At 32.8% G+C, this 27,548-nt stretch overlaps 1 protein-coding gene across 2 annotated transcripts in view; it reads right to left on the reverse strand.

Annotated features, from left to right (window-relative positions):
• Nucleotides 1–1,569: 1,569 nt before the first annotated feature.
• Nucleotides 1,570–27,548, reverse strand: part of ELOVL4 (ELOVL fatty acid elongase 4) — a 63,767-nt gene continuing 37,788 nt past the window's right edge. For both annotated transcript variants that reach the window (XM_001366108.5, XM_016431169.2), the window contains exons 4-6: nucleotides 14,358–14,529; nucleotides 8,555–8,682; nucleotides 1,570–3,968 (exon numbers count right to left, since the gene is read on the reverse strand). In XM_001366108.5, the coding sequence (XP_001366145.1) occupies nucleotides 3,693–3,968; nucleotides 8,555–8,682; nucleotides 14,358–14,529 (576 nt within the window). In that variant the 3' untranslated portion in view covers nucleotides 1,570–3,692. The remainder of the gene's footprint in view (nucleotides 3,969–8,554; nucleotides 8,683–14,357; nucleotides 14,530–27,548) is intronic.

Consider the following 27,548-nt stretch of genomic DNA (forward strand, 5'->3'; position numbering starts at 1 on the left):
GTGCCCAGAAAATTCTTTTTCTTTGTTGATTTGGCTTACTATGTCTTTTCAATCAGGTTTATCAATTTTGATAATGGTTTATCAATTTTGTTAGTCTTTTAAAAGACCCAATTTTCAGTTTTGTATCAGTTAGTTACATAATTGGGGGAATTTCTAGTTTATCTGTTTCTCTTTAGCTTTTGACAACTCCTTTTTCATTCTTATTTTTGGTTTGTAATGTTTCTAGTTTTTTAATTCATATTAAGTTCATTGATACTCTCCTTTACTATTTTGATAACGTATGTTTTTAGTAATAAAATTTTCCTTGAGGACTGCTTTAGCAAAATTTCAGAAATAGTTTGTTATTCTTAATTTCTGTACTTTTTACAAATTTTTATTTCAAAATTGTCCTCCTCCTTCCCTACCCATTGAGAAGGAAAGCAATAAGATATCAATTATACATGTGAAGTTATGCAAAACATTTGTCTATTTGAATTATGTTGCAAAAAAACCCAACCTAACTACAAAAAAAAAGCAAGAAATATGAAGAAGGTGAAAAAATTATGTTTCAATCTGTATTCAGAGTGCATCAGAACATAGCATTTTTCATTTATCAGTCCTTTGGAATGTATTGATCAGAGCAGCTAAGTCTTTCACAATTGATCATTGTTATAATATCGCTGTTACTGTACAATGTTCTCCTGGTTCTTTTCCCTTCATTTTGTATCAATTCATTTAACTGCATATTTCCCTCCATCCTAATTTCTTCTGTTTATCCTTTTCTGTCTCCTTTTATCTCTCCCCACTCAAAAGGCTGTTTTGCTTCTGACCACTATCTCCCCACTTTATTTGCTCTTCCTCTTATCACCCTTCTTTTCTCCTATTCCCTTTCTTCCTACTTCCCTATTAGGTAAGACAGATTTCTATAATCCAGTTGATTGTGTATATATATATCCTTCCCTCTTTGAATCCATTTGGAAGAGAGTAGGTTTCAAATGTTGCCTACTGCCCCACTCCCATTTTCTTTCATGTAAAAGCTCTTCTTTACACACTTCTTTTATGTGAAATAATTTTTCCCATTCTTCCATTCCTTCCCTCTTCTCCCAGTGTATCTCTCTTCTTCATCTATTCATTTTTTAGATCTCAACATAATCAACTCATATTCATGCCCTCTGTTAATGTAGATTCCTTCTAACGACCCTAATAATGATAAAGTTCTTACAAATTACACGTATCATCTTCCCACCTAGAAATGCAAACCGTTAAATCTTATTAAGTCTCTTGTGATTTCCCTTTCATGTTTAACTTCCTTTGCTTATCTTGAGTCTTATATTTGAAAGTCAAATGTTTAAAATTCAGGTCTAGTCTTCATTAGGACTGCTTAAATGTTCTATTTTATGAATTATCCATTTTCCTCTTTGTTGGGAAACATATAAGGTAGGTAAAATCAAGTTGTACTGAGATTTTTGAAGGCCTAAACTTTAAAGAAAAGAAACCTATTAGTTAAGTGTATGTAGCTTATAGATAAGGAATTAAACTCCAAACAACCAATATAAATCTGAGTAAACTAATTAAGAGAAAAGATCATTCTTTCCCACTGCAGCGGCATATTTATTGTGCATAAATCAAGTGGCAGGAAATGAAGAGCTCAGAGGAATCAATACAGACTGTTTATACAGATTACAAATCTATCATTATTACAGAACTAAGAAGCAAAAACAAAGTGTGGTTAATCCTATCAGACCATAACATTATGGATCTGTAGCCAATACTCTACAATTCTAATAATTGCAAATGCATTAAGAAAAAAACACTGAAATGCCTAATTTTAATGCACAATAAATATTTTGTGGTTTACAAAATTTAAAAAAATATTTTGTCTGCCACAGTCATACAGTATATATCCTGCACATGCAGTTTTTACATGTCAATAAAACTTTTAGAACCTTGTTCATGCTTTTGTGTCAAGTATTACAGTTTTCCACTTTTTAATAGAAATATGTCCAACATCTCACTAACAAATTAATTTATGTAGTATGTATATTTTTTAAATGTCTGGACCTTTGATTTCTTCAGTATAGGAACTCCCAATGAGAACCTCCTAGTGAAGTAACTTCCTCTACTGATTATGATTGCCACCTCATTCATAATTTGTAGTCTTTGAAGACAAATAACCTGCTTACATGGGGTCACATAGCTATATGTCAGAGGCATGACCTGACCACAGGTTTTTCTAACTTCAAGGCCAGTTTTCTATCCACTACACCACACTGCTTCTCAAGTAATATGGACAAACAGTGTATGTTTTCTTCCCTAGGGAATTGGTCACGCATTACCTAAATATTGCATTTCAATGGCAAATGTAGTTTTGTAGTTCTGTCCTTGCCTATTACTTTACGACATTAAGCATTGTGAATTTCATGCTTTCAGCACCAAGGAGTCAAGAATATTGCACTAGAATGGGATAGTAATATATGCTATTAATAAATAACATCTGAACTTAATCACAATAAAATTATCACTATAAAACTAAACTGGTATTTAAATGGAAAGAATGATTTTATAGAAAAACCTGAGCATACACTATTCACAAAACTAAGGAAGCATAGTGAGTTTTGGAGTTAATATGACTAACATTACATTGGAAGACTCCTTGTATTAGTAGCATTTTTAAAATTAAAATTTATTTATTCAAATGTTCTTTTCAACAGAAGAGGTAGTATATTTATACTTTTGAAATCTGTAACAGACACTCAAAACAAGGAAAGCCTGATAAATTCAACATACTCTTCTAATAGTACAAAGATGTAATTCTGTTGATATTGCTAATAAAGACAAGAGACGTTTCATGTTCCAATCAGACAATAATTATAATTTTTCATAATACACTTCTGCCAGAAATAAAAATATTCAAAGGCTACCTTTTCCTCACAAAAAGTTGTTTCCCCACAATCATTTGTATCACTGGTTATTCCAATAACCTTTGGACTGCTAAAACATGATATTTTCTGCAATGCTTTCTTATATTCACCGACACCGGACGTCACCAAACACTTAAGAGTTTAGAGTCATTACCAGATTTTTAATATCTAATTACAACAACAAAAATGGCATGTTCAGACCACATTAGAAAGTAAATTGAAATCCAGAAAACTTAAGATTGTTTATATTACCATCATGCTTCAACTCAGAAAATGGAAAGTGTTCCCTTTCAAATTAGGACACATACCTGGTAATTTAGACTAAACGGTTGTTTGTGAGGGCATATAAATATACTGATGTCCTCATTAAACATAGTCACTTTGTGATATGGCTCATCTAGTTGGTCTAAAAACCAACCTTAGAAAAAATTGCACATATTCACAAAAAAGATTTATGAAAACTCTATTATAATATTTTGCTAGTCACTTCCTAGCAAAAGTTCTTCTGTGAAGAACCTTGTGGCCTGAAAGGTAATCTTCCAAATAATAAGATGATCCTTTAGTCTGGAGAAAAATCAAAAGTTAACTAGAAGTCTTATAATTAAAACAATATTCATAAATAAACATCTGGGTGTCTTATCTAACACTTTAGTTAATCTCAAAGTTAACTGGCACAGAGAGAGAAGGCTCCTTTCTCTCTATTCCAAACTCTCATTTGCTTGTGTTTTTCCCTGAAAATTTTATCAGATGGGAAGTTCCTCACTGTCAACAACGATTAAGGCCTGGATCAAGTTACTCTCCTTTTGCCTTTCCATTATGCTTCTTTTTTCCATTCTCCATCACTAGCTGCTTTTCTGATTTGCTTATACCATTTGCTGAAATACCATTTGCTGCTGCTGTTCGATTTTTTGATGTCTTGGGGTCGTTGTATGTTTGGTAGTAGAAATTAAGAAACAGAAAAATAAAGCTGATGGCATAAACAATGAGAGCCCAGTGCATCCATTTGGGGAAAGGGCAATCCGTATAGAGAGACAATGCTGTATGTCCAATAGTCACATAGAATTGAACCTGAAAGAAGAAGAGTATAGATTAAGATTAAATTGAATATGGACTATATATATGTATATATATATATATATAATTATCTTTTGAGAGCAACAAGTTTGCAAAGAGCTGACCCTGAAATCAGGGCATTTGGGTTGAATATCAGATCTGTTGCTACTCTCTCGGTGAGCTTAGGCAAGTTCTAGGAGTTCAAGAGCTTCTAGGAGCCTTAGTTTTCTCATGTGTAAAATTAAGGGATTAGGTTAAATGATCACTGAAGTGACTTCTAGTTCTAAATTTATGATCCTGGATATACAAACAGCACAAATGAGTTTTTAGGGGTAAAAAACAATTCACCGACCTAGAGAAATATGCACAAACACAGATCTTTCAGCACACTGAAAAGATGTACCACTAGTACTATATTTTCTATTATTATCAAAATTATCATCTATAATCTGATTATTTTAAACTGTTTAAATTTTTTTTCAAAATTCAGAGCTATCCTAATCTGTATGGCAAGAATATACATACTGTCCTAAAAGTCTTAGTGCTTTAAGTGCTTTAAAAGTCTTAAGCTTTAAAAGCTTTTGGAACTTTGGGGATAATCTGTATAAAAATATGGTGAAACAGAGCATCATAGTCATTTCTTGTTTACAAAGGATAGGTAAACATTTAAAACCTTTTTATTATAATAAAATGCATGGAAACTTGACAAATTTAAGTTCTAAATAAGTCTTAAAATGATCCTAAAAATTACCCCAAACTCCCAAATTATAAATTATGAAATTATCAATTGAAATCATGAAATTTTTTAAAGCAGCACTACTTCTATGAGGATTAAAGCACAGGAAAATATTTTAAATAAATAAATTGTATTGCATTATATAAGATTAACATGTTAGGTATTTTGTAAAAAGGGTTTTTCTTATGCCATGTTTTGTAGAGTTAATACTGATTTTCCTTAAGTTGTGTAATTCAAGTATTTCTCTTTTAAGGGTGGTTTATTACCAGAAAAAAAAAGTTATTCTCATGATGTTATGGAAAGTATATTGAGTTTGTAGGAAGAGAATCTGAATTTCATTCCCATTCTCCTACTTACTACATTCATGATCCTTTGAAAGTCACTCAACCTCTCTGGGTTTGTTTCCTTATAAGTCAAATAATGAGGCAAAACTAGATGACTTCTAAGGTTTACAGGATTTAGAACTTAAAGGGACCCTTCCCCAAATTAAGTTGTTTCAAATGATTTCATAATAAAACAAATATTTGGTAAGTATCTACTATGTGAGGTGCCGGGCCTAGATTCTGGATATATAGAAATGAACAGAAAAAGCTAAAACTTCTATTGGCAAAAATCAAGATTTTTGATTGTCTCCAGTTTCACAATGATCTTCAGAACCTACATCACTGAGAAAAGGGTGTGTATATAGATCTGAGTGCTTATCTGGGCTTTCACAATGAGAACTAGGTATAGGCTATGAGAAAAGAAATATACTCCATACAATTTACTTGGGATTTTTGCCTTTATTTCCTTTTTTCTGCTATAAGATCAATACATAGACAAATGTCACAAAACACTTGGATAATAGGAAAATGAATCTATATTTCTATGAAAAGCAGCTCTGATATCAAAAGCTTGGCGGAAAAACTACCAATAGTACTTCAGTGGCTAACAAGTCATTCACACCCAGTATTCTGAAAAGGTTGTGTTTCCTGTTTGGTTAGCTTAGTTGTTTAGCAACTCAAAGTAGAAATGAGTAGTATTTTCAACTATGATTCCACTGATAAAAATTTAACACAAACTATGATTAAATTCAATTATGTAATAAATGCCAACCTTTGAAAAAACAGTCATCAGGTTGGTTTCCGAATTTTTAGTTTGACTACATTTTAATCCTTTGCTCTGGAAAGCTAAGGCTGTTAGATCTAAATCCTAAGAGTAAAATGTTTCCAATTCTATTGCCTTTTCCAGAGCACCATCAAATGATCTTGGAATAGAGACTGGCATATTCTATGGCTAATTTACTTGCAACACTTATTTATTTAACAAATATATGAAGTTACCATTTGTTAGAAACTTCAAGGTATTGAAGGACATACAATGGTGAATAAGATAATCACTCAGTTACTGGATGAAGGAGTTAATAACTTCTAGTAGAGATGAAATGACATTTTAAAAAACTAATATAGCAGAGTTATTTGGGAAGAACAAAGCATAGACAAAAAAACAGGGACCATAGATTTTAGGCAAAGAAATTAAAGAATAACCTTTATACCAAAGTTTTTGGGATTAAAAAAGAGAAATGACTAATATGGATTTAATATCATTCAAAAATTTAAAACATTTGAGTATATTAACTCTTCTTATCATTTAAAAGGAGCATATTATCATAGGTTAAGAGTTGGAAGGGAACTCAAAGTTAATCTAATCAAAGGATCATAGAATCATAGATCTAGAACTGGAAGATAACTCAGAGGGCATCTAATTCAACCTCCTTATTTCATGAATAAAGAAACTGAGGCCTAGAGAGATTGCCTCAGAAAATAAATGGTTGAGGCATAATCTGAACATAGATATTTTGACTCCAAATCCACTCATATTTCTTCTGTATGACACCACTTCAATCTATTATATTGCTAATGAGACTTTAAATTGGTACAAATTCGGGGCAGAGGAGGACAAGGGAGTAATCTAACCATATACATTTAGTTATAAATACGATTTTTTCCTTTAACCAAAACGTGACATCTAAAATAGTTTTGTTTTGATTACCAATATTTATAACTACCCATTTGCAACAGCATTTCCTTTAAAATTAGTTGGTTTCTCATTATATACAGAGACTGATATGCTGTGTTACAACTGAATATAATAGACTTCTCTACTAGCAGCAATGCAATGATCCAGGACAATTCTGAGGGACTGATGAGAAAGAACACTACCCACATTCAGAGGAAAAACTGTGGGAGTAGAAACACAAAAGAAAAACAACTGCTTGATCACATGGGTCGATGGGGATATGATTGGGGTTGTAGACTCTAAACAATCACCCTGGTGCAATTATCAATAATCTAGAAATAGGTCTTGATCAATGATACATGAAAAATCCAGTGGAACTGTACATCAGCTATGGGGGAGTGGGAGGGGGGAGGGAAAGAACATGAATCGTGTAACCATAGAAAAATATTCTAAATTAATTAATTAAATAAAACTTTCCAATAAAAAAATTAATTGGTTTTTGCAACTTTGAATTTAGAATCATTGATCAAAGGTCATGTACTTTTAAAAATATATATAATACAACTTTGTTAAAGTCTACTTTTAAGCATGACGTGTAGTTTTTTTTTTATCTCTGTCCTAAGTGCCATTACATAAAATAAATAATTTTTTGGTAATTTGATTCATTACTTATCATCAGAATACTATTTATCATTATTCTATCCCTGCTCTTCTTTAGTTTTGTGTGTTTTGTTTATGAAATAGAAATACATTTTAGATTATCTAGTATAATTTCAAAAGGGTAACCTTTAATTAAACCTTCAATTCGAGGTTCATCATTTTTATGTTAGGAAGTAGTTAACATGCTTCATCATAAGTCCTTTGGAATTGTGACTGGCCATGACATTTATCAGAGTTCTTAAATCTTTCAAAATTATTTGTCTTTACAGTGTAGTTGTTATTATATAAGTTGTTCTCCTGGTTCTGTTTACTCTACTCTGAATCAGTTCATACAAGTCTTCCCAGGCTTCTCTGAAATTATCCTTTCTATTATTTCTTATAGCACAATAGTATTCTATTACATTCACATAAAATAATTGGTTCATCTATTTCCCAATTTTAGACATCGCCTTAATTCTTTGCCATCACAAAATGAGCTGTTCTAATATTATTTTTTATCCATAGTTCCCTTTCCTCTTTCTTCAATTTCTTTAGAAAACTGGTGGTGGTGGTATTTCTTTGGAAACTACAACTTAGTTGTATTGTTGGGTTAGGTTGATTTCTAAAATCCATTCCAATTTTAACATTTAATAATCCTATATTTTTCTTTGGGATCTTTGCTTTCCTTTTATCCTGATTTTGTTGTGCCTCCTCTTACTTAGTATTACCTCTTATTTCCTACCTCTTATTTGGTTTCCAGACTAATTTTTTCTTTGTAATTTACTATAACATTTTAATAATCTTAGATTTTTTTTTTAAACTCTTACCTTCTGTCTTAGAGTGAATAGTAAATATCAGTTCCAAGGCATAAGAGAAGTAAGGACTAGGCAGTTGAGATTAAATGACTTGCCCAGGGTCACATAGTTAGGAAGTGTCCGAGGTCATATTTGAACCTAGGACCTCCCATTTCCAGGCCTGGCTGTCTATCCACTGAGCTGCCCCCCTCTCTCTCTCTCTCTCTCTCTCTCTCTCTCTCTCTCTCTCTCTCTCTCTCTCTCTCTCTCTCTTTCTCTGTGTGTGTGTGTGTGTGTATGTGTGTGTGTATATGTGTATATGTGATCTATTTCAAGATTTTAAATTTTGAAACTTTAAAGTCTTAAATATTTTTGCTTTCTACTATATAAAACTGATTTCTTTGAAGATTTAATTTAATATGTATTTTACTCACCAGCTGTAATATAGTCAAATATCGTTTCCACCATAAATATTTCTGAATCCATGGGCCAAATGCAGTTAAGCCATAATATGAATACATAATCACGTGGATAAAAGAATTAAGTTGAGCTCCAAAAAATGCTGTTGAAAAACATAAATAATGATTATGTTTTAAATGGTTTATAGCAATTCAATAAGAACCTTTAACTCAAATTTTGTTGTATCAGGATTTTATGGGAAAAGAAGCAAATTACTTTAAATGTACATGGAAGCTTTATTATGAATTTATTCCAAATTTTTGGGTATGTCTTGGGACAGTACAAATTCAGTCCCATCTTTTTTTTTAAACCCATACCTTCCATCTTGGAGTCAATACTGTGTATTGGCTCCAAGGCAGAAGAGTGGTAAGGGGTAGGTAATGAGGGCTAAGTGACTTGCCCAGGGTCACACAGCTGGGAAGTGTCTGAGGCCAGATTTGAACCTAGGACCTCCCTTCTCTAGGCCTGGCTCTCAATCCACTGAGCCACCCAGCTGTCCTCTACAGTCCCATCTCTTAAACCTTCTCTGCATATAGAATTGTAAAATGTTAGCTATAAGAATGATGCTAAAAGACTACTGAATCACTCTAAGAGTTTTAGATCATCAAAGATTAAATAATCTTCATTATATTTTTCTAAAGAAGGAAAACACAAAAAGAAAAGTAGTCCAGAGTAGTAGAAATAACACTGGACCAAGTCTAAACAGGAGTAGATGGTGGTGCTCATCATCCTACAGGTGACCTGACCAATGTAAGGGTAGTACAAATGGCCCCAGTAGAAGCAGCCCAGGATGGAGTAGGCTGATGGTTCCCCCTTCCTTTTGAAGAAGGAAGAAGAGGAAGAGAAAGAAGGCAAATGTCAGTGGTTTCTTCCTTCTCAGCTGCTTGTCTAATTAAATGATCCCTTAATTGTCAAATCTGATGGGCTTTTCTCAGTCTTTATCCTCACTCACACCTTTATAGAATCTGACACTATTTACCATCCTTTCTTCCTAGACATTCTTTCGTGTTAGAGTTTTCATCGCACTGATCTCAAACAATTTTCCTCCTGTCTGACTACTCTTTGTTCTCCTTTGCTGGGTCACCATCCGTATCATACCTCAACTATGGGTTTAATAATAAAATCTAACATTTGGACAGCTCTGTAAGGATTGCAAAATGTTTTGTGTCTATTCTCTCCATATGCCCCCAAAATGGCTTTAATAAAAATAGCACTTTGCAAGTTATAAAACACTTTAGATGCATTATTCATTTATCCTGATAAAGTCCTTACAAGATAAGAAATACAACTATTATTATTATTTCCATTTTACAGATGAGAAAAATGAGTTAGCAAGGTTAAAGGTTTATTTATTTATCTATTGGATCAAGGATTCAAATCTTGGTCTTTTGACTTGAATTGCATCCATTCATTTAATAAGCAACTAAGTATTTCCTATGTGCAGTGAATTGTGCTAGACATGGAAAGATATCAAGTTAAATAAGGTATGGACCCTACTATCAATGACCTTACAATCCAAAAAGAAATATACAAGAAATAAAATATCAATTGCACTATGTTTTATGGGACAAGAGATGTATAAACACCACATAGGAACTATGTGGACCAGTGGTAATAGCAGAAATTTGTTTGCAAGGGATTTATGAGTCTAGGCTTTTACAAATAAAGTTTTTTCATTAAGAAAAAAAAAAACAGATCTACAAATGACATAAGGTTAACATGAAGACTGCATTTCCTACCCCTGGAAAGATGGTGGGCAGTTGTTGTCTGGAAGCAAGGCAAGAAGGGAGTAGTATGCTTTATACCTGTAGTTAGATATTTAATAGAAAGCCCATAGTTCTTTTATAAAATATTTTTCTTTTTTCTTTTTTTTAAACCCTTATCTTCTGTCTTGAAGTCAATACTGTGTGATGACTTCAAGGCAGAAGAGTGGTAAGGGCTAGGCAATGGGGGTCAAGTGACTTGCCCAGGGTCACACAGCTAGGAAGTGGTTGAGACCAGATTTGAACCTAGGACCTCCCATCTCTAGGCCTGGTTCTCAATCCACTGAGCTACCCAGCTGCCCCCTATTTTATTTTTTTCTAATTATGTGTAAAATAATTTTTAACATTCATTTAAAAATTTTTTTGTTTTAGATTTTCTCTTTTACCTGTCACAGAGAAGACAAGCAGTTTGTTATAAATTATTATATATGTGCAGTCATGCAAAATATATTTCCATATGTTTATAAAAACTATGCTTTAATATGCATTCAAATTCTATTAATTCTTCCTCTAGAGGTGAATAGCATTTTTCATCAAAAGCCATTCAGAATTTTCTTGGTTCACTCTAGTGCTAAGATGCTGCTATTACTGTATACAATGTTCTGGTTCTGTTCACTTCACTTTGTATCAGTTCATGTATATATTTCTAGATTTTTCTGAAAGCATTCTGCTAGTCATATCTTCTAGCACAATAGTAAAATATCACAATCATATATCACAACTTTTTCAGTCATTACCCAGTAGATAGGAATCCTTTCAATTTCCAATAATTTTCCACCACAAAAAGACCTGCTATAAATATTTTTGTTCTTTTCCTTGAGATATAGTAGTGTTATTGCTGGGGCAAAGGGTATATGCAGTTTTACACAGCTGTTTGGGCATACTTCCAAATTGCTCTCTAGTATGGTTGGATCAGTTCAGAACTCCACCAAAAGTGCTTTAGTGTCCCAATTTTCCAAATCCCCTCCAATATTTCTAATTTTCTTTTTCTGTCATATTGGTCAATCTGACAAGTGTGAAATTGTACCTCACAATTGTTTTAATTTGCATTTCTTTCATCAATAGAGATTTGGAGCATTTTTTTCATATGATTATAAGTAGCTTTGGTTTCTTCTTCTGAAAACTGCCTATTCATATCCTTTGACCATTTATACATTGGAGAATGATTTGTATTCTTACAAAATTGATTGTTCTCTATATAAAGATAAATGAGGCCTTTATCAGAGAAACTTTTTTTTCAATTATGATATCTGTGTAACCGTCTCCATCCTATTTTCTCCCTATCTCTCTCTCTGTCATTTCCCCTTTCCCTCCTTCAAAAGTATTTTACTTCTGACCACCACTTCCCTCAATGCACCAGCCATTCTATTAGTTCCCCCTCCCCCCTTTCTCTCATCTACTTTCCCTTCTACTTACAGGATAAGATAGATTTCTATGCCCACCTGAGTGTGTATGTTATTCCCTCTTTGAGCCAATACCAATGAGAATAAAGTTCAAGCATTGTCTACCCCTGCCATCTTCTCCATTGTAAAAACTCTTTCATGTCTCTTTTATGTGAGATAATTTGCCCTTGTGAGAACATCTTCTTCCATTTGGCCAAATTTGCTTTTTTAATAACTTCTCTTCAGTGGATTTTTGTGTCTCTTTTACCATTTGGCCTACTATTTTTTTTAAAGGTATTTTCTTTAGCATTTTTTGTGCCCTCTTTACAGAGCTGTTGACTCTTTTCATTAATTTCTTTATATCATTCTCATTTCTTTCCCCAATTTTCCTTCTATTCTTCTTATTTGATTTTTTAAATCCTTTTTAAACTCTTCCAGGAATTCTTTTTGGGTTTGAGACTATTTCAAATTTTTCTTTGAGGTTTCAGATTTAGCAGTTTTAACTTTGTTGCCTTTTTCTGAGTTTGTGTTTTAATCTTCCCTGTTACCAAAATAACTTTCTATGGTCAGGTTCTGTTTTTGTTATTTGATCATTTTCTGAGCTTGTTATTTGGTGGAGAGCATACTATCTAAAGCTTCAGATTTTCCATGATTCTGTATTCAGAGCTAATTTTGAGGATCTTTAAGTTTTCAGTTCTTCCAGGGTAGTATGATCTAAAGAGGTATAGTCATTGCTCTCCTGGCATGGATTCTTTTCCACCCTGAAAATGTGACCAGGATCCCCACTCCCTTGAAGCTACATGCTCAGTGTGCTAGTGTCCTTCTTTGCACTGGGCCTGCAATCCAGAACAATGTATAGGTAGTGCAAAGGAGTCCTGCACCAGTGCCAGAAAAAGGTCCCTTATTATCTCCTTCTGGCCAGTTGTGGTCTGACCTCTTTACTGTCTGCAGGATGAGAACTCCAGAGCTGCAGTTGCCAATTCAGTCACCCCCAATATTTGCTGCTAGCTTGCTGCTCTGTGTTCCCCTCTCACTCCAGTGAAAGAGATCTTCTCTACCAACTTTCTAAAGTTGTTCTTGGATGGAAAAATAGTTCACCTTTATCCTTTTGTTGGTTTTGCCATTCATTCTAAGGCAAAGTTGTTTTTATGGGAATTAAGGAGAGCTCAGGTGAGTCCTTGCCTTTAGTCTACCATCTTGCCTATACCTCAACATGTATTTTTTTATTTGATTCTTACAGCAATCCTATGATGTGTGTGCTACCTCTATTTTGCAGAAGAAGAAACTGAGGAATTCCAGTCCCCTATCACCAATTGCCTCTTGAATATTTTGAACTAGATAGCCAATAGACATCTTAAACAACATATCCAAAACAGAACTCATTTTCCTTTCCCCAAAGTCCACCTCTCTTCCAACTATCTCTATTTCTGGCAAGGATACCGATATCTCACAGGCAAATTCCAGGTAAATTGGTTGATAATTCCGTTATTAGAACTAACCCCTTACTTTACTGAATATATCCAACCAATTGCCAGATCTTGTCAATTCTGCCTCCATAACTTCTGTTCTCCTTAGTTCCCTTCTTTTTTACTCACAAAGACACTACTCCATTTCAAGTCTTCATTAAATATTGCCTTAATTATTCTGATAATTTCCAGATCAGTCACCCCACCTCAAGTCTATTCCTTCTCCAATTCATTTTCCCAATAGCTGGCAAAGTGATTTTCTTAAAGCATAGAGGCCTGATCATGTCACCACCTTACCCAATAAATTCTGGTGACTCTCTATTCCCTATAAGATCAAATATGAACTCCCCAGTTTAGCTAGTTGAAATTAGATGAAATGACTCTGCAGAAGGTCCAATCAAAGCAGCATCTGACTTCCTCCAAACTGACTATTAGCAATAGATGGGTTGGAAGGAGGAAGGCAGAGTATGGAAATAACCACAGATTTGTGTTTGACAAGGTATAAGTGGTGAAAGGTCCAGGATACAAGAGACTCAGGAGAAAGGACAATATAAAGAATTAAGATTATAAAGACTAGAGTAGTTCTTGGGGTTTTATTAAAAATTCAGATGCTCTTTAGAACTGGTTTACATGTCTTAATAATAAATAAATAATAATGAATAAAAATATTGAATAATCTTTTAATTCCAGATATTCATGGTAAACTCAAATCAGTTCAAAAAAAAGACATGAACCTACAGAGCTGACCTGGGAGATTTCAAACTGAGGATACATGTCTCAGTATCCTTTTGAGAGAGATACACTAGAAGGGCCCTACAATAAAAGGTAACTGATCTCTGGGCTTATCTTACTCTGAGTCATAACAAGGGAAGACAAACTTCCAAAGTTCTAGTGAAAAAAGCACAGGGCAAATAGTTCTCCACCATGTAGTTTTTCTATTCCATGTTGTCCTGATCATAAGTATGACCTTCTTTACTCCCACATCTTCTTTTAGAAATGAAGTTAAACCAAGAAGGAAGTTTATTGGCATATCTCTAAACTGCTAAGTGCCACATTCAGACAATCAATTCTCCATTATTTTCCTTCACCAAATTTATACAAAATTCATACATTTCATTCAAATATATTGATATTCTTCACTCATTACAAATTCTTAAATATGCTCACCTTGTCCTCCTGCTACCCATTTAATGCCAATCCACCACAATGTAAACATAGTACAGTGATGATACACATGAAGGAAAGATACTTGGTTGTTTTTCTTCCTCAGAATGAAGAATACTGTATCCAAATATTCAACTCCTTTTGACACAAAGTACCACCACAGAGCCCCAGCTATCTGCAAAATGAGGAAAATAAACATGTTTGTAAATACAAAACACCACAGTGTAACTTTGTTCATTTCAAATAAATCTATAATTATTACATGATATGTTATGTGATATGAATGCTCTAAGTATCATACAAAACACAGAAGTTTTTAAGACTTTATCTAAATTATTATAGTATCTTAAATCTTAACTTTGTAAATATGGGCTTCAGATACATATTCCTAGTGTACCTCATAATATAAATACTTTACTTTCCTTTAAAAAATATAATGCAGCACGTCGGCTATGGGAAGGGTGGCAGGAGGGAGGGGAGGAAAAGAAAATGATCTTTGTTTCTAATGAATAATGTTTGAAAATGACCAAATAAAATGTTTAAAAGTAAAAAAATATATATATATATATAATGCAGTACATGTTTTTTTTCTTAATTTCAGCAATTAAAAATCCAATAGAAATGATTTTTATAAATTGAGATCAGAGACAATAACCACTAGCAATAACATACTAAGAGCTTTATAGCTTACTTTGTATATAGTATTTATTCTCATGATGATCATTTGAGTAAACAATATAAGTATTACTCTCATTTTGTGCATAAAGAGATAACACTTTAATTAAACATCTGATTTAGGATTGAAACCTAAAAAATATTTAATCCAATTATCATGTTCATTTTTCAATATAACTGCTGCCAAAAAGTTGTAGTATATATTTCTTTGAAAATTAAATAGATCTGTGATTTCATTTATTTGGATATACCCCCCCAAAACATATGTTCTTAACATTCAAAACATTTTCTTCAATAAATCTTCTACAAAAAGTTCAGCCAATATGCTGCAAGTCTTCCTCTATGGGCCTTTATAGACTTTATATAAATACCAATAAAGCAGATAGGCTATTTTTAAAATCAAAATAGCGATAATGCCTAGATTATAATTTTTTCCCTTCTATTCTTACATTCTTTTGATGATATACTTTATATCACCTTTTATGTACAGTTGTTATTTATAATATAGTTCAGTCTGCTTATTACCACAATATTTCTCCATTGCCTTTAAGTAATCTTCAAATTTTAATTTTTCAGAGACTATGACTTCTATAAAATAGCACTAAGAATTTAAATATTAAACTATGAGTATTTGTTTTGAGGAGAATTGTTTTGTCTTTGAAATAACTTCACAATTGCCTAAAGGTCATCCAGTCCATTTAATTTTTAAAATTTTTTACTATTTAAGGGGAAGTTTTTGATTGATTAAAATTATCACCACAGACAACATTTTGTTTGGCCAAGCCTTCATTCTTGAATATACTTTTTAATGAACATCCAGTGCTATGATCTCAGAATAAAATTTTCACACAGAGGTGACATTTAACCAGTTTCTCTAGACACAAATATTTAGACTCTGACAAATGCTTTTCTTGGATTTGTTTTCTATGTATGATTTCATACATGTTCATTTTAGGATGAATTGTGAGCTTTATTCTCCCCTTCAAGGTCTTTGTGATAGTCATGTTAGTCATATGAGTTTCCTCTTATATATTTTCTGATATATCTAAAAAGAGAATGTTGGCTTAATTGTCTGCCACACCATGCACACACACATTCACATGGTTTTTCCTTCTGCATAAGCTATACTCAGGGCTGTTTTAAGAATGAAACATTGTCGTGTGAATTGTATTTAACTTTACTTCACTGATTACATTTATAGGATTTTTTTCCCTCTGTAGAGTCTATAGATGTATATAAAAACTTGTAGATGCATATAAAATTATAGATGGAAAAAAACTTAGTTTATATCTGAATTCTATTTCACATTAATATATGTATAACATTTCTTCCCATATACATCTTCTGATGCTCAGATAAATTTGATGGATATATTAAATCTTATCCATGGTGATCATACTTATAGTTTTCTCAGACATCAGATTCATAAGAATCAGTTTATTCAATACTCTCAATATTGTATTACTTCTAGCAAGGAAGTAATTTAGCAGACAGAGTAGGCACTACTTTCTCTAGTCTAGCTGCTTTTCTCTAATGCTATCTCAATTTCCTTATATAATAAATCAGGCACTGTGACATTAAAATACAAATGTAATGGCTCTACTATCATTTATGGTAAAAATAATTTTTCATTAAAATCTTTACATATATTTTATATTTTTCATTAGTTGTGCTCCTGCCAATGTTATCCTCAAATGCCTTCAGTTTGAATCTTTTACCAAGAATTCCTTTTAACTTATTTCCCCCTTTATTTCTTTTTTGATGTTGTGATTTTACTGAGGTGATATTGTTCATAATTTTCCACAATTTGCCTTAATCAAATGTTTAAGTTTATATTCTAAACTAGTGTTGCTCTTGGCCAACAGCTTTCTCTATTTGGCAAGGAGTTCAAATGTATACTAGCTCTTTTGGCTCTCCCTCTTTATGGTAATTGATTTGCACTTTAAATTTCTTTAGAAAATTATTATAAATCTATGTTGATATCCGTTCATTCGTTTTCCATATTTCAGCATCAATAGATTACTTAAATAACTCAGGTTGGAATTGTTTTAATTATAACATTATATTCTTTTATCATTTCTATTCTTCCTTCTTTGTACAAATATTTTTGCTCTATCAAGTAAATGATATATATATATAGGTAGATAATCTAGGATGACTCCTACTTCAGTAATGGGTCTTTTACTGATTGTTAAATATAACTTCATTTTTTTTTGTTATCATAATACAGTGTTTACCATATTGAGCACCAACCAATTCTGTTCCCTCAGTAATAATTCATAAGTCAGTTAGTTAATGAACATTTATTAAGTGCCTACTATGTGCAAGTGCCTACTATGTGCCAAGTACTGTGTTAAAAGTTAGGGATAACAAAATAAAAAACAAAAGACAGTTCCTAACCTCAAAGAGCTCACAATCTAATGGGTGAAGAAAATCCACAAAGGGAAACTAAAAAGCATGGGGAGTATGTGGTGGGGGAGAAGTAGAAAGAGACTGTATTTCTGTGTGTCAGAACTTAAGGAAGTCCATAAGTGCATTCAGATAGCTAGCATGAGTATCCTCCTTAAATAAAAGATCTGAGAGCAACTCTCTACTCTCTACCCTCTACTTTGTTCAATAAGAGAGAGAGGCCAGAGTGGGAAGAAGTACTGAAGCAGTATAAGTTCCAGGTTGATATAATCTTTTTAAGTCAATGAGGTGATAAGCATATATATAGATAAGCTCTATATAGTAAAGATTTAGCCTTTGGTCTCTCCCATATTTTACTCTCACATAATATAATTTTGACATTTTTGCAGTCCTTTTCTATGTTTATATTTACATTGAAACCATTAATTATCAAAGAATATGATAATTTAATTTGGAGGGATTTACTTTGTTCCTCAAAGAATTCTCTATCTCGTTATCTTTTTTTAAGAGATATAGAATACATTAGTTGACCTTATTTTCAAAGTAATTTTTTTTGCCAATGCATATTATAAACCCTGCAATAGGAAGTAATCAAATATCTTATGAGACTGTTATTTGCTGCCTTCTAAAGAAAAAATAAAAATCAAATCTTCCAACTTATATTCTTCTCTAAAGAAAGCATGTAAACTATTTTCTCATTCAACTGCAACTTTCTTTTGTCTTCTGGTTTTACTGATGGTAAGAATATAAACATTAATAGCATTTCATTTCTTCCAATAGTGTCAATAAACTATTATGTCAATGTTTACTGAACAAGTATCTCATATTTAGAGAACCAACAGTTAAGTTAAAGGCTACATGCAGTATAAATATTGTAATTTTTGGCATCCTCTACCCTTTTCCACCTCAATGTCATGATCACTGGGAAAGCAAAACAGGATGAAGTAGCTGCACAGAAATTAAACCTATTTTCCTTTGTTCATAGGATTCTATGATTAAAGAATTCATCACCAAATGGTCAGCCTGTGGATGAGCTGCAATTCATTAGGCCCATCCTACTATACTACAACATATATTTCTCAAATTGTGGATCTGATCCTTGCCAAATAATAACAGGATATTTTTTCCCCTTGTGTTGTTCTCATTAAGTCCTATTAAGACACCAGATGGTACAGAACGATTACATTACAGTCCAAGATTAAGGGTCTAGTGAGAGGTGACCTTTGAATATTTTTAATTTTTCAAATGAAAGAAAATATAATTTTTCTGAAAGAAAAACCTGTGATCTAATAGTATTTTCCTGTAAAGTGCTTGCATCTTTAAGTAGATGAATGCAATATGGAAGGAACAGGAAGTAAACATTGAGATTTTAAACTAGTCCTTAAGTAAAATCTGTTTTTATCCTCTGGCTGTTTAGGAGCTTGACACAGATTTTTTCACATTCAGGCTTAAGTGTTTAGATTTTTACTGTCTCATGTGTTATACCTAGCATTTGTTCTATGTAAAAGAGATAATTTCTTTGTTTGAAAATACATTTAAAGAGCAAAAAGGTAATTCAATGTATAGAATCAGAAAAAAAAAATCCCTATTCAGGACTCAGGACTATTTACTATAGAGTTTTAAATGCTTGGGAAAAAAAATGAAAATGATTGGGGAGAAAAGGATAAAACAAATTAGCTACAGTAAATCTACACTTTAGAAATTCCCAATATTACATCATTTAAAGGCATTTGGACATAAGTAAACATTGTCCAGTAGGTAACATGCTTCCCGATCTACTGTTATTCTCCCATATGATACTGGACTATTCCTATTTAAAGTGAGTACTTCCTATATTTGTTTGTACAATACTCTTAGAATCAGCAAGACTATGAGAAATTTAAAATTATTTGACTATCCATTATTATAGAAATGATTTCCAAAATTATTCTCTCAGTAAAATAAAATCCATTTTTATATATCACTGTATAGCTTCAAATAAGCAACATTTATATTTTGAAGCATTAGTTATGGTATCACAATAGCCTCATTTAAAGCTTTAAATGTAAAATACTTTGACAAATTTGATATGGCTAGCAATATGTAAATTTGATTTAAGATAACTAATCTCTATGAATGTCAGACAACTCAATAATCCTATTATAATTAGTAATCCTCCTTGGGAAGTTTCTAGTACAACATGAAAGTCAAAAAAGAAATGGTTTATGACATTTAATATAATGACTAACATATACCTTGTTAGGTACTCAGTAACTTATAAGATAATGCTAATCTAAAGCTTCTCATTAAATTCTCATTCATTCATTCAATTAATATTTACTTAGAATCATAATATTTACTATAGTCATAATATTGAACATGATTGGGTATATAAAAAATGAAGAAACTTATCTAATTAAGTTTATAGTCTAGTAAATCTAAGCAACACTAAATTAATATATTTAATATAATAATAATTCATTCATTCGTTTACTTTAATGTGATAGTAACAAAACTTCCCTGCTTGTCTGTCTTCTGAATTTTCTCCTGCCCACTTGTGTATATTTTGAAAATATTTGATTGTTTTTTTTTCTTATGTCTTTTTTCTTTCACTACTTACCAACTCCTCCCCACTCTTAAATAAAAGTTCTCTCCTGTTTTTAACATGTACATAGAGTCAAGCAAAACAAATATCAGATTGGTCATGTTTGAAAATAACTCACTCACTAGTCCATCACCTCTCTGCCAAGAGGTGGGATCAGATTTTCATCACTAGTCTTATGAAGTATGATGGCTCACTGCATTGTGATCAGAGTTAAATGTTACAAAGCTGTTTTCTTTTACATTACTGTAGTCACTGCATAAAGTATTTTCCTGGTACATTAGAAATAGATAATCTGTGGGAACTATTTCTAGTTGCAGTAAAGGATATATTCTGGCTTGTGACTAGAGAAATACTAGGGGAACCTGAGGGTGCCTAATTGTTATGGAGATAGAAATATGTCTTCAGAGATAGAGAGATACTAGAGGGGTTACTTTGGGGTTGCTTATTGATCACTATTGATTGCTAATAGATCAAGATATTTCCTACCCTTCTCCGTTCACCTCCCAGTTTCCACCCACACCTTCTGCCTCCCTTTCCCCTCCCCCAGTCTTAGTCAGTCACCTTCTAAGTAACTCAGGGGAACTATGAGATTTCAGAGAAATATTTTTTACTCTTCTTTTCTCAAGTAAGGGGGTTTATTGGGAACAATAGGATGGAGAACTGAGGTAAAATGAGGTGAGAGGGATGAGGGTTTCCTTAATCTATATAGAGGATTAGGAGGATTTTGGGAATATCAGTCCTGTCACAACTGTGACATAAAAGTCTGTCAGGGAAATGGAGGACAACTGTTATATCTTCTTTCTTCTTCCAATTACACAAAACCACCATCAAAAGTTAATTTCTTCTCAGCCTAACTCCAGAAGCCCCCTCCCCCCAAGGGTCCTTCAGCCTGGGACAGACGCTAACAGATATCAGTTCTCAGCTTCTTCCCCCTTCAGCCAGCAGCCAAGCCAGACTCTCTCCAAAACCAAGAGAAATAGTTCAAAGCCAGAAATCCCAGCTTCTTCTTCACCACTCTCTCAGAGCCACCAAGGTCTCTCTCTCTGCCTAGGTCAGGAAAAAGCCAGTCTCTCCCTTGGTCAGAAACCACAGAGAAGAAGATCCTCAGTTTATCTCCTCTGGCCAGGCTCCAACTGACTTTCCTGGGAACATTATGTTTGGAATCTTCACCTTGATTGACAGATGATGTCCCCAGCTTTCTGTCTTGCATGCTTGTCTTGTCTTGTAAATCCTCTCTTCCTTCATGCCTCTTCCACACTGGTTTTAGTCATTTTGCTATATACATCAGTCCACTTAAGTCTCTCCCTAGGTTTTTCTGAATTTATCCTATTTGTCATTTCTTATAGCACAATATTCCACATTATATTCATATGTCAAAATGTATTAATTTCCTAAATATTAGGCATTCACTTTTTCCCTCAGTTATTCATTATAACAACAAAAACAAAAAACGGCTACAAATATCTTTGACCTCTCTGGGATAAAGGAAAATCACTAAGTTAAAGGGAATGGACAGTTTAATGACTTTGGAAGTGTCATCCTAAACTGCTGGGCAGAATAGTTTAATTCACAGTTTCACCAAGAGTGAATAAGAGTGCTTTTCCTCCTACAACTAGGAGCGTCCTCTACCAATCAAATGCTATTTTCCTGCTTTGTCATGTTTGCCAATATTATTTGTATAAGGTAGAATGTCAAAGTTGCTTAAAACTGTATTTGGAATTTCACATTGAGAGCTAGAAGAAATCTTGGAAATCAATTAATCTAATCCTCTCATTTTACAATTTAAGAAATAGCTTTTATTAGTGTTGAATATTTTTTCATTTGAAAAGTGCCTGTTCACATCCTTTGACCAATTATCTATTGATCTATTCAGGAAAAATTCTCATTCTCAGAAACTGGTATCAATTTTCTGTAATTCTTGGATAGCAGATTTTTTTTTAATCCTTACTTTCTGTCTTAGAATCAACACTGTGTATTGGTTCTAAGGCAGAAGAATGGTAAGGGCTAGGCAATGGAGGTCAAGTGACTTGCCCAGGGTCACACAGCCAAGAAGTGTCTGAGGCCAGATTTTAATCCAGGACCTCCCATCTCTGGGTCTGGCTCTCAATCCACTGGGCCAACCAGCTGCCCCCTAGCAGATTTTTATCAGAGAAATTTGCTACAAATTTTTTTCCAGTTAATTGTTTCTCTTGTAATCATAAGTATACTAATCATGCACATAAAATTGCCAATTTTATATTTTATTATTACCTATATCTTCTGATTTTGTCAACTACTTTTCTCTCTCCATAGCTGTGAAAGTTTTCTCTTTTCCTTCTCTAATTTGTATATAATGTGATTTTTCTAATATTTAGGACATATATCTATCTAAAGCTTATTGTGGTACATGATATGAGACAGTAGTCTAAAACTAATCTCTTCTAAAATGCTTTCTAGTTTTTCCAGCAGTTTTTGTCAAAAAGGGAACCCTTGTTCCAGGAGTTGGAGTCCTTGAACTCACTAAACACTATATTAAAGATATTTAATTATTCCTGGGTCTTGTTTTCCTAGTGTGTTATGATAAGCAACTTTTCCATTTTTTTTAAAGCCAGTTCCAAATGGTTTTGCTGATTACTGTTTTACAGTATAGTTTGAGATCTGGTTGTGCTAGGTCCCCTTCCTTCCTATTCTGCCCTTAATCTCCATTATTTCCTTTGAGATTCTTTACTTTTCCCCAAAAAACAATTCTATTTTTATTTTGTCTAGTTTTATAAAGAAATAATTTGATTGTTTGGAATGGCAACAAATCTGTAAGTTAATTTTGGTAATATTATATATAATTTTGATTGTGTTAACACAGCTCAACCATGCTAATTTATCTCCTATTACTTAAGTCTTATTTCTGAAAAAAGTCTTGTACTTATATGTATATAAATTCTGGATGTATTTTGGTAGGTGCAATCTCAGATATTTTATTGATTTATAATATATTTTGACCAGAATTTCTTTTTTAATGTCTTCATTCTATTTGTTAGTAATATACATAAGATAGATAATTTTGTGCATTTATTTTGTGTCTTGCTAACTTATTGGTTATATTAATTTTAGTAGAATCTCTAGGATTAATAAATAAAGCATACATAAAATTAACCATAAATAAATTATAACATCTGCAAAAGATTTTGTTTTTTCTATGTCTATGCTTATAGCTTCAATTTTTTCTTGTCTTATTGCAAAAGCTAGAATTCCTAGAACCATATTAAATAATAATGGTGACTAGTTATCTTTATTTCATTCTTAGTGGAAAGGGATTGAATGTTTCTCCATGATAGAGAATGCTAGTTCATTATACATTAGGTAATGTTTGCCTAATTAAGGAAAGGTCAATTTATTTATTATAAAAGAATGCTATATTTTGTCAAAAAATTTTTTCTTGCATCACTAAAATAATCAGGTGTTTAAAATTGTTTTGTTATTAATATTAATTATTTTCATTTTGTTAATATTGAATGAATTAATATTTATTTCTGGCATAAAAACAAGTTGGTCATGGTGCATAATCTTTTAAATGTATTACAGTCAACTCATCAAGAATTTTTTATTCCAGAATTTTATATTGTTATTCACAAGTTATTGATCTATAGTTTTATTTTTCTATTCTGTTTCTTCCATCATGAGTATAAGAGCCATATAGAAGAAATTTAGGGTTATTTCTTTGTCTGTTTTTACACACAATTTATGTAATATTTAGAATGAAATGTTTTTAGAATAGAATTCACTTGTTAAATCCATCCAATTCTGGAAAGTTTTTCTTTGGGAGTTAATTTATGTTTTGTTAATTTTTCTTTCTGAGATTGAGCTAGTTTAATTCTTTCTTGTTCTGTTAATCTGATTATATATTTATATATATATATATATATATATATATATTTACTTCATTTAAATTGCCAGCTTTATTGACATACAATGCAGCAAAATAATTTCCAATAGTTTCTTTCACTTCCTTTTATCTGTTTTTCTTTCCTTTGTAAAATTAAATTATCTAATAGTTTGTCTACTTCATTAATCCCCATCCCCCAAGATAGCTTATACCTTTATTAATAAATTCAGTAGGTTGAGGGATTTTTTGCTGTTAATTTTGCTAATCTCTTCTTTGACTTTCAAATTTTCTATTTGTGCTTGTGTTTTTTTTTTAACCTTTTAAAAAACCCTTACTTTCTGACTTAGAATCAATACTCTGTTCCTTCTAAGGCAGATAAACAGTAATGGTTAAGCAATAGGAGTTAAGTGACACACCATGGGTCTCATAACTACAAAGTATCTGAGGACAGATTTGAACCTAGGACTGCCCATCTCTAGGACTGGCTCTCAATCCACTGAGTCACCTAGCTGCCCCCTTTGTGTTTAGTTTTGATTTATTACTTTTATAGTTTGGTTATTTGCATGTCAAACTTTTTTCCTTATTTTTTATTTGAATATACATTTTCCATTCACTGCTTTGATTGCACCCCAAAAGTTGTGGTATGTCTTATTGTTGTCATATTATTTAATAAAATTATTTGCCATTATTATGAGTTGTTCTTTGACCTCTACATTCATTAAGACTACATTATTTAGTCTTCATTTAATTTAAAATTTTTTCCACAAGTCTTCCTTATAATTTTTATTAAGTTGAGGTCAGAAAAGGATTTATTGGATATTTCTGCATTTAGGTTTTCTTATATACTCTTGCACATCACCAGTTTTTGAAAGGTGCCACACAGGATTCCTCTTCTAGTAGCTACTTAGACACCCTTTTGATTCCCAATGAACAGTCACCAGAGATCTAGCATACCTAAATTTTTTACAATTCTATTTGGATCTTTAAATCTTTTTTTAATTGAACTTTCTATTAAATTTGATTGTCTTAAAGTGGTTCACAGAGGGTTCCCAACTATTAGAGTTTTGCTATTTCTCCCACTAATTCAATTAGCTTTTCTTTTTTTCATTTCTTTTTTTAGCCATTACCTTCTGTCTCAGAACCAATACTAAATATAGGAGTACATATACAAGGCATATAGGAGTACAAATATAAGGCAGAGGAGTGGTAAGGGCTAGGTAGTTGGGGGCAAGTGATTTGCCCAAAGTTAAACAGCTAGGAAATGTCTGAGGCCAGATTTGAATAAACATCTCCAGGCCTGGCTCTTTGTCCAGTGAGCTGCCTAGTTGTCCCTAATTAGCTTTTTTGTTTAAGCAGTTAAATGATACTCCACTCAATGCTTGCACATAAAGTATTAATACTATTCAAGGATTTAAGGTACCTTTAAGCATAATATTTTTCTCTTTAAGCCATGCTCATTTTAACTGTGGCTTATCTGAGATCATGATTGGAACTCCTTTCTTTCTTTCTTTGATTCCCCTGAGGCATAATAAAATTTCCAGCCCCTCTTTTAAATTCTTATTGAATAGTTTTAAAAGTTAATTTCTCATAAACAATATAATGTTGGATCCTTTTAAAAATAATCAGTTGTGCTGTTTGTTTTTACTTTATGGGTGATTTTACCCTACTGAGAAGCAGAATGGATAGATTTACCTTGGAGTCTGAAATCCCTAACTTCAAATCCTGTTTTTGGAAGTCACTTAACTTTTCAGCACTTTTAACACCTTTCTAACACTTTAAGTTGCAGAGAAGCTCCTGACCTTTACTGAAAGAGGGAATTTCCTCATCCATCAGTAAGTTATACTGTTGAAATCATGCATTCGGCCCCTAAACTCTCCTTCCATTCATGGTTATTATTGTGGCTTTTTCTTAACTATCACATTATCTTACTTTTTCTCTATTTTTTGTTTCCTATCTCTTTATAAAAGAAAAAGAAAGTGGGAAAGAAGGGCAATAAGATCAAGAGTAGTGATCAATATGTCAAATATTCAGATTCCACTAATCAATAAGGGGTTGAAGCTTATTTTTCTTGGGGTTATTTCCTCTCTAACTCTCCTCTTCTTCATCATACACTCCTCTCCTCTGTCTTTATCTATCTCCCTATTGAAAGTAATTTATTTCTCCACTAAATGTACAGATTTCCTTTACCTTATTCAGAAGCATTCCTTCCCCACATCCTAATGTTTGCACACTTTTTTTACTGTAATTAAAAAAAAAAACAAGAAGTTCCTCCTTATTTACTCTTAATTGTTCCTTAGTGTAAAGGCAGAAGAATGGTAAAGGCTCGGCAATTGGGTTTAAGCCCAGGTTCACTGATATGGGAAGTATCTGAGGCTAGTTTTGAACCCAAGACCTCCCATCTCTAAGTCTGGCTCTCTATCTACTAAGCTACCTGGTTGCCCCTCAATAAATATTTATAGTGCCTATTATGTGCTAGGAACTGTGCCAAGCAATAAGAAGAAAGAAAAGCCAAAGAAAATCCCTTTTCTCAAGGAATTCATAGTCTAATGGGAGAAGCAACATGCAAACAACTATATACAAATAAGATATGTACAGGAAAAATTGAAAATATTCAACAGAAGGAAGGCAACAGAGGGATACAGAAAGGCTTTCTGTAGAAGATAAAATTTCAGCTAAGGCTTACAGGAAGCCAAGAAAGCCAAGAGGCAAAAATGAGAAGGGAGAGCATTCTATGCATGGGGGAGAGCTAGGGTCAGATCAATGTCTTATTTCAGAATAGTAAGAAGGTCAGTGCCACTGGATCAAAGAGTACATGGAGCAGGTGAGGGAGGAGGTGTAAAGTATAAAAAGACTTGGAAAAGTAAATGAGTGGTACAAATAGGTTTCAAAGGGCTTTGAACACCAAACCACAAAGAGACTTTTGTATTTGATCTTGGAACTGACAAGTAACTAGAGTTAATAAGTAGGAGAGCTGACATGGAAGATTTGTGCTTTAGGAAGAACAGTTTGATAAATGATTGAAGGATTAAGTGGAATGGGGAGAGACTAATAGGGCAGGTTATTGCAGTAGTCCCGGTGTAAGGTGATAAGGGGCTAAACCAGGGCAGTATAGTCTAAGAGAAGGGGGGGGAGCAGGGCACATGTGAGAGATGTTACAAAAGTAAAATTTTTAGACCTTAGCAACAGATTAGATATGGGGTATAAGAAAAAGTGAGGAAATAAGGATGACACCTAGGCAGTGAGCCTAGGGGACTAGAAAGTTGATGGTAGCCTCAAAAGAAAAGGAAAGTTTTGAAGGAGGGAAAGTTTAGGGAAAGAATAAGTCTAGTTTGGAATGTGTTGAATCTTAGGTGATCTTAAACTGAACATCAAGTTTCTGATGCCTAACAGGCAAATGAAAATATGAAACTAGAAGTCAATATAGGAGTAAGACTAGATAAAAAGATTTGAGAATAACCCTATTCGAATAAAAATACTCAATCATCATTTAGCCCCTTTCAGTTTCACACAGCCAGGATATATTAGAGGCAGATCTTGAATCTAGAGCTTTCTGGTTCAAGGACAATTCTCTATCCACATGTCTATGCTGACTTTCAAAGGAATGAAATCAACCATAAAATAGTGGAGGGGTACAGTGGATTAAAAATAAATACACCTTTTTCTTCTC

Source organism: Monodelphis domestica, chromosome 2 (genome assembly GCF_027887165.1).
Source record: "Monodelphis domestica isolate mMonDom1 chromosome 2, mMonDom1.pri, whole genome shotgun sequence".
NCBI classification, from domain to species: Eukaryota; Metazoa; Chordata; class Mammalia; order Didelphimorphia; family Didelphidae; genus Monodelphis; species Monodelphis domestica.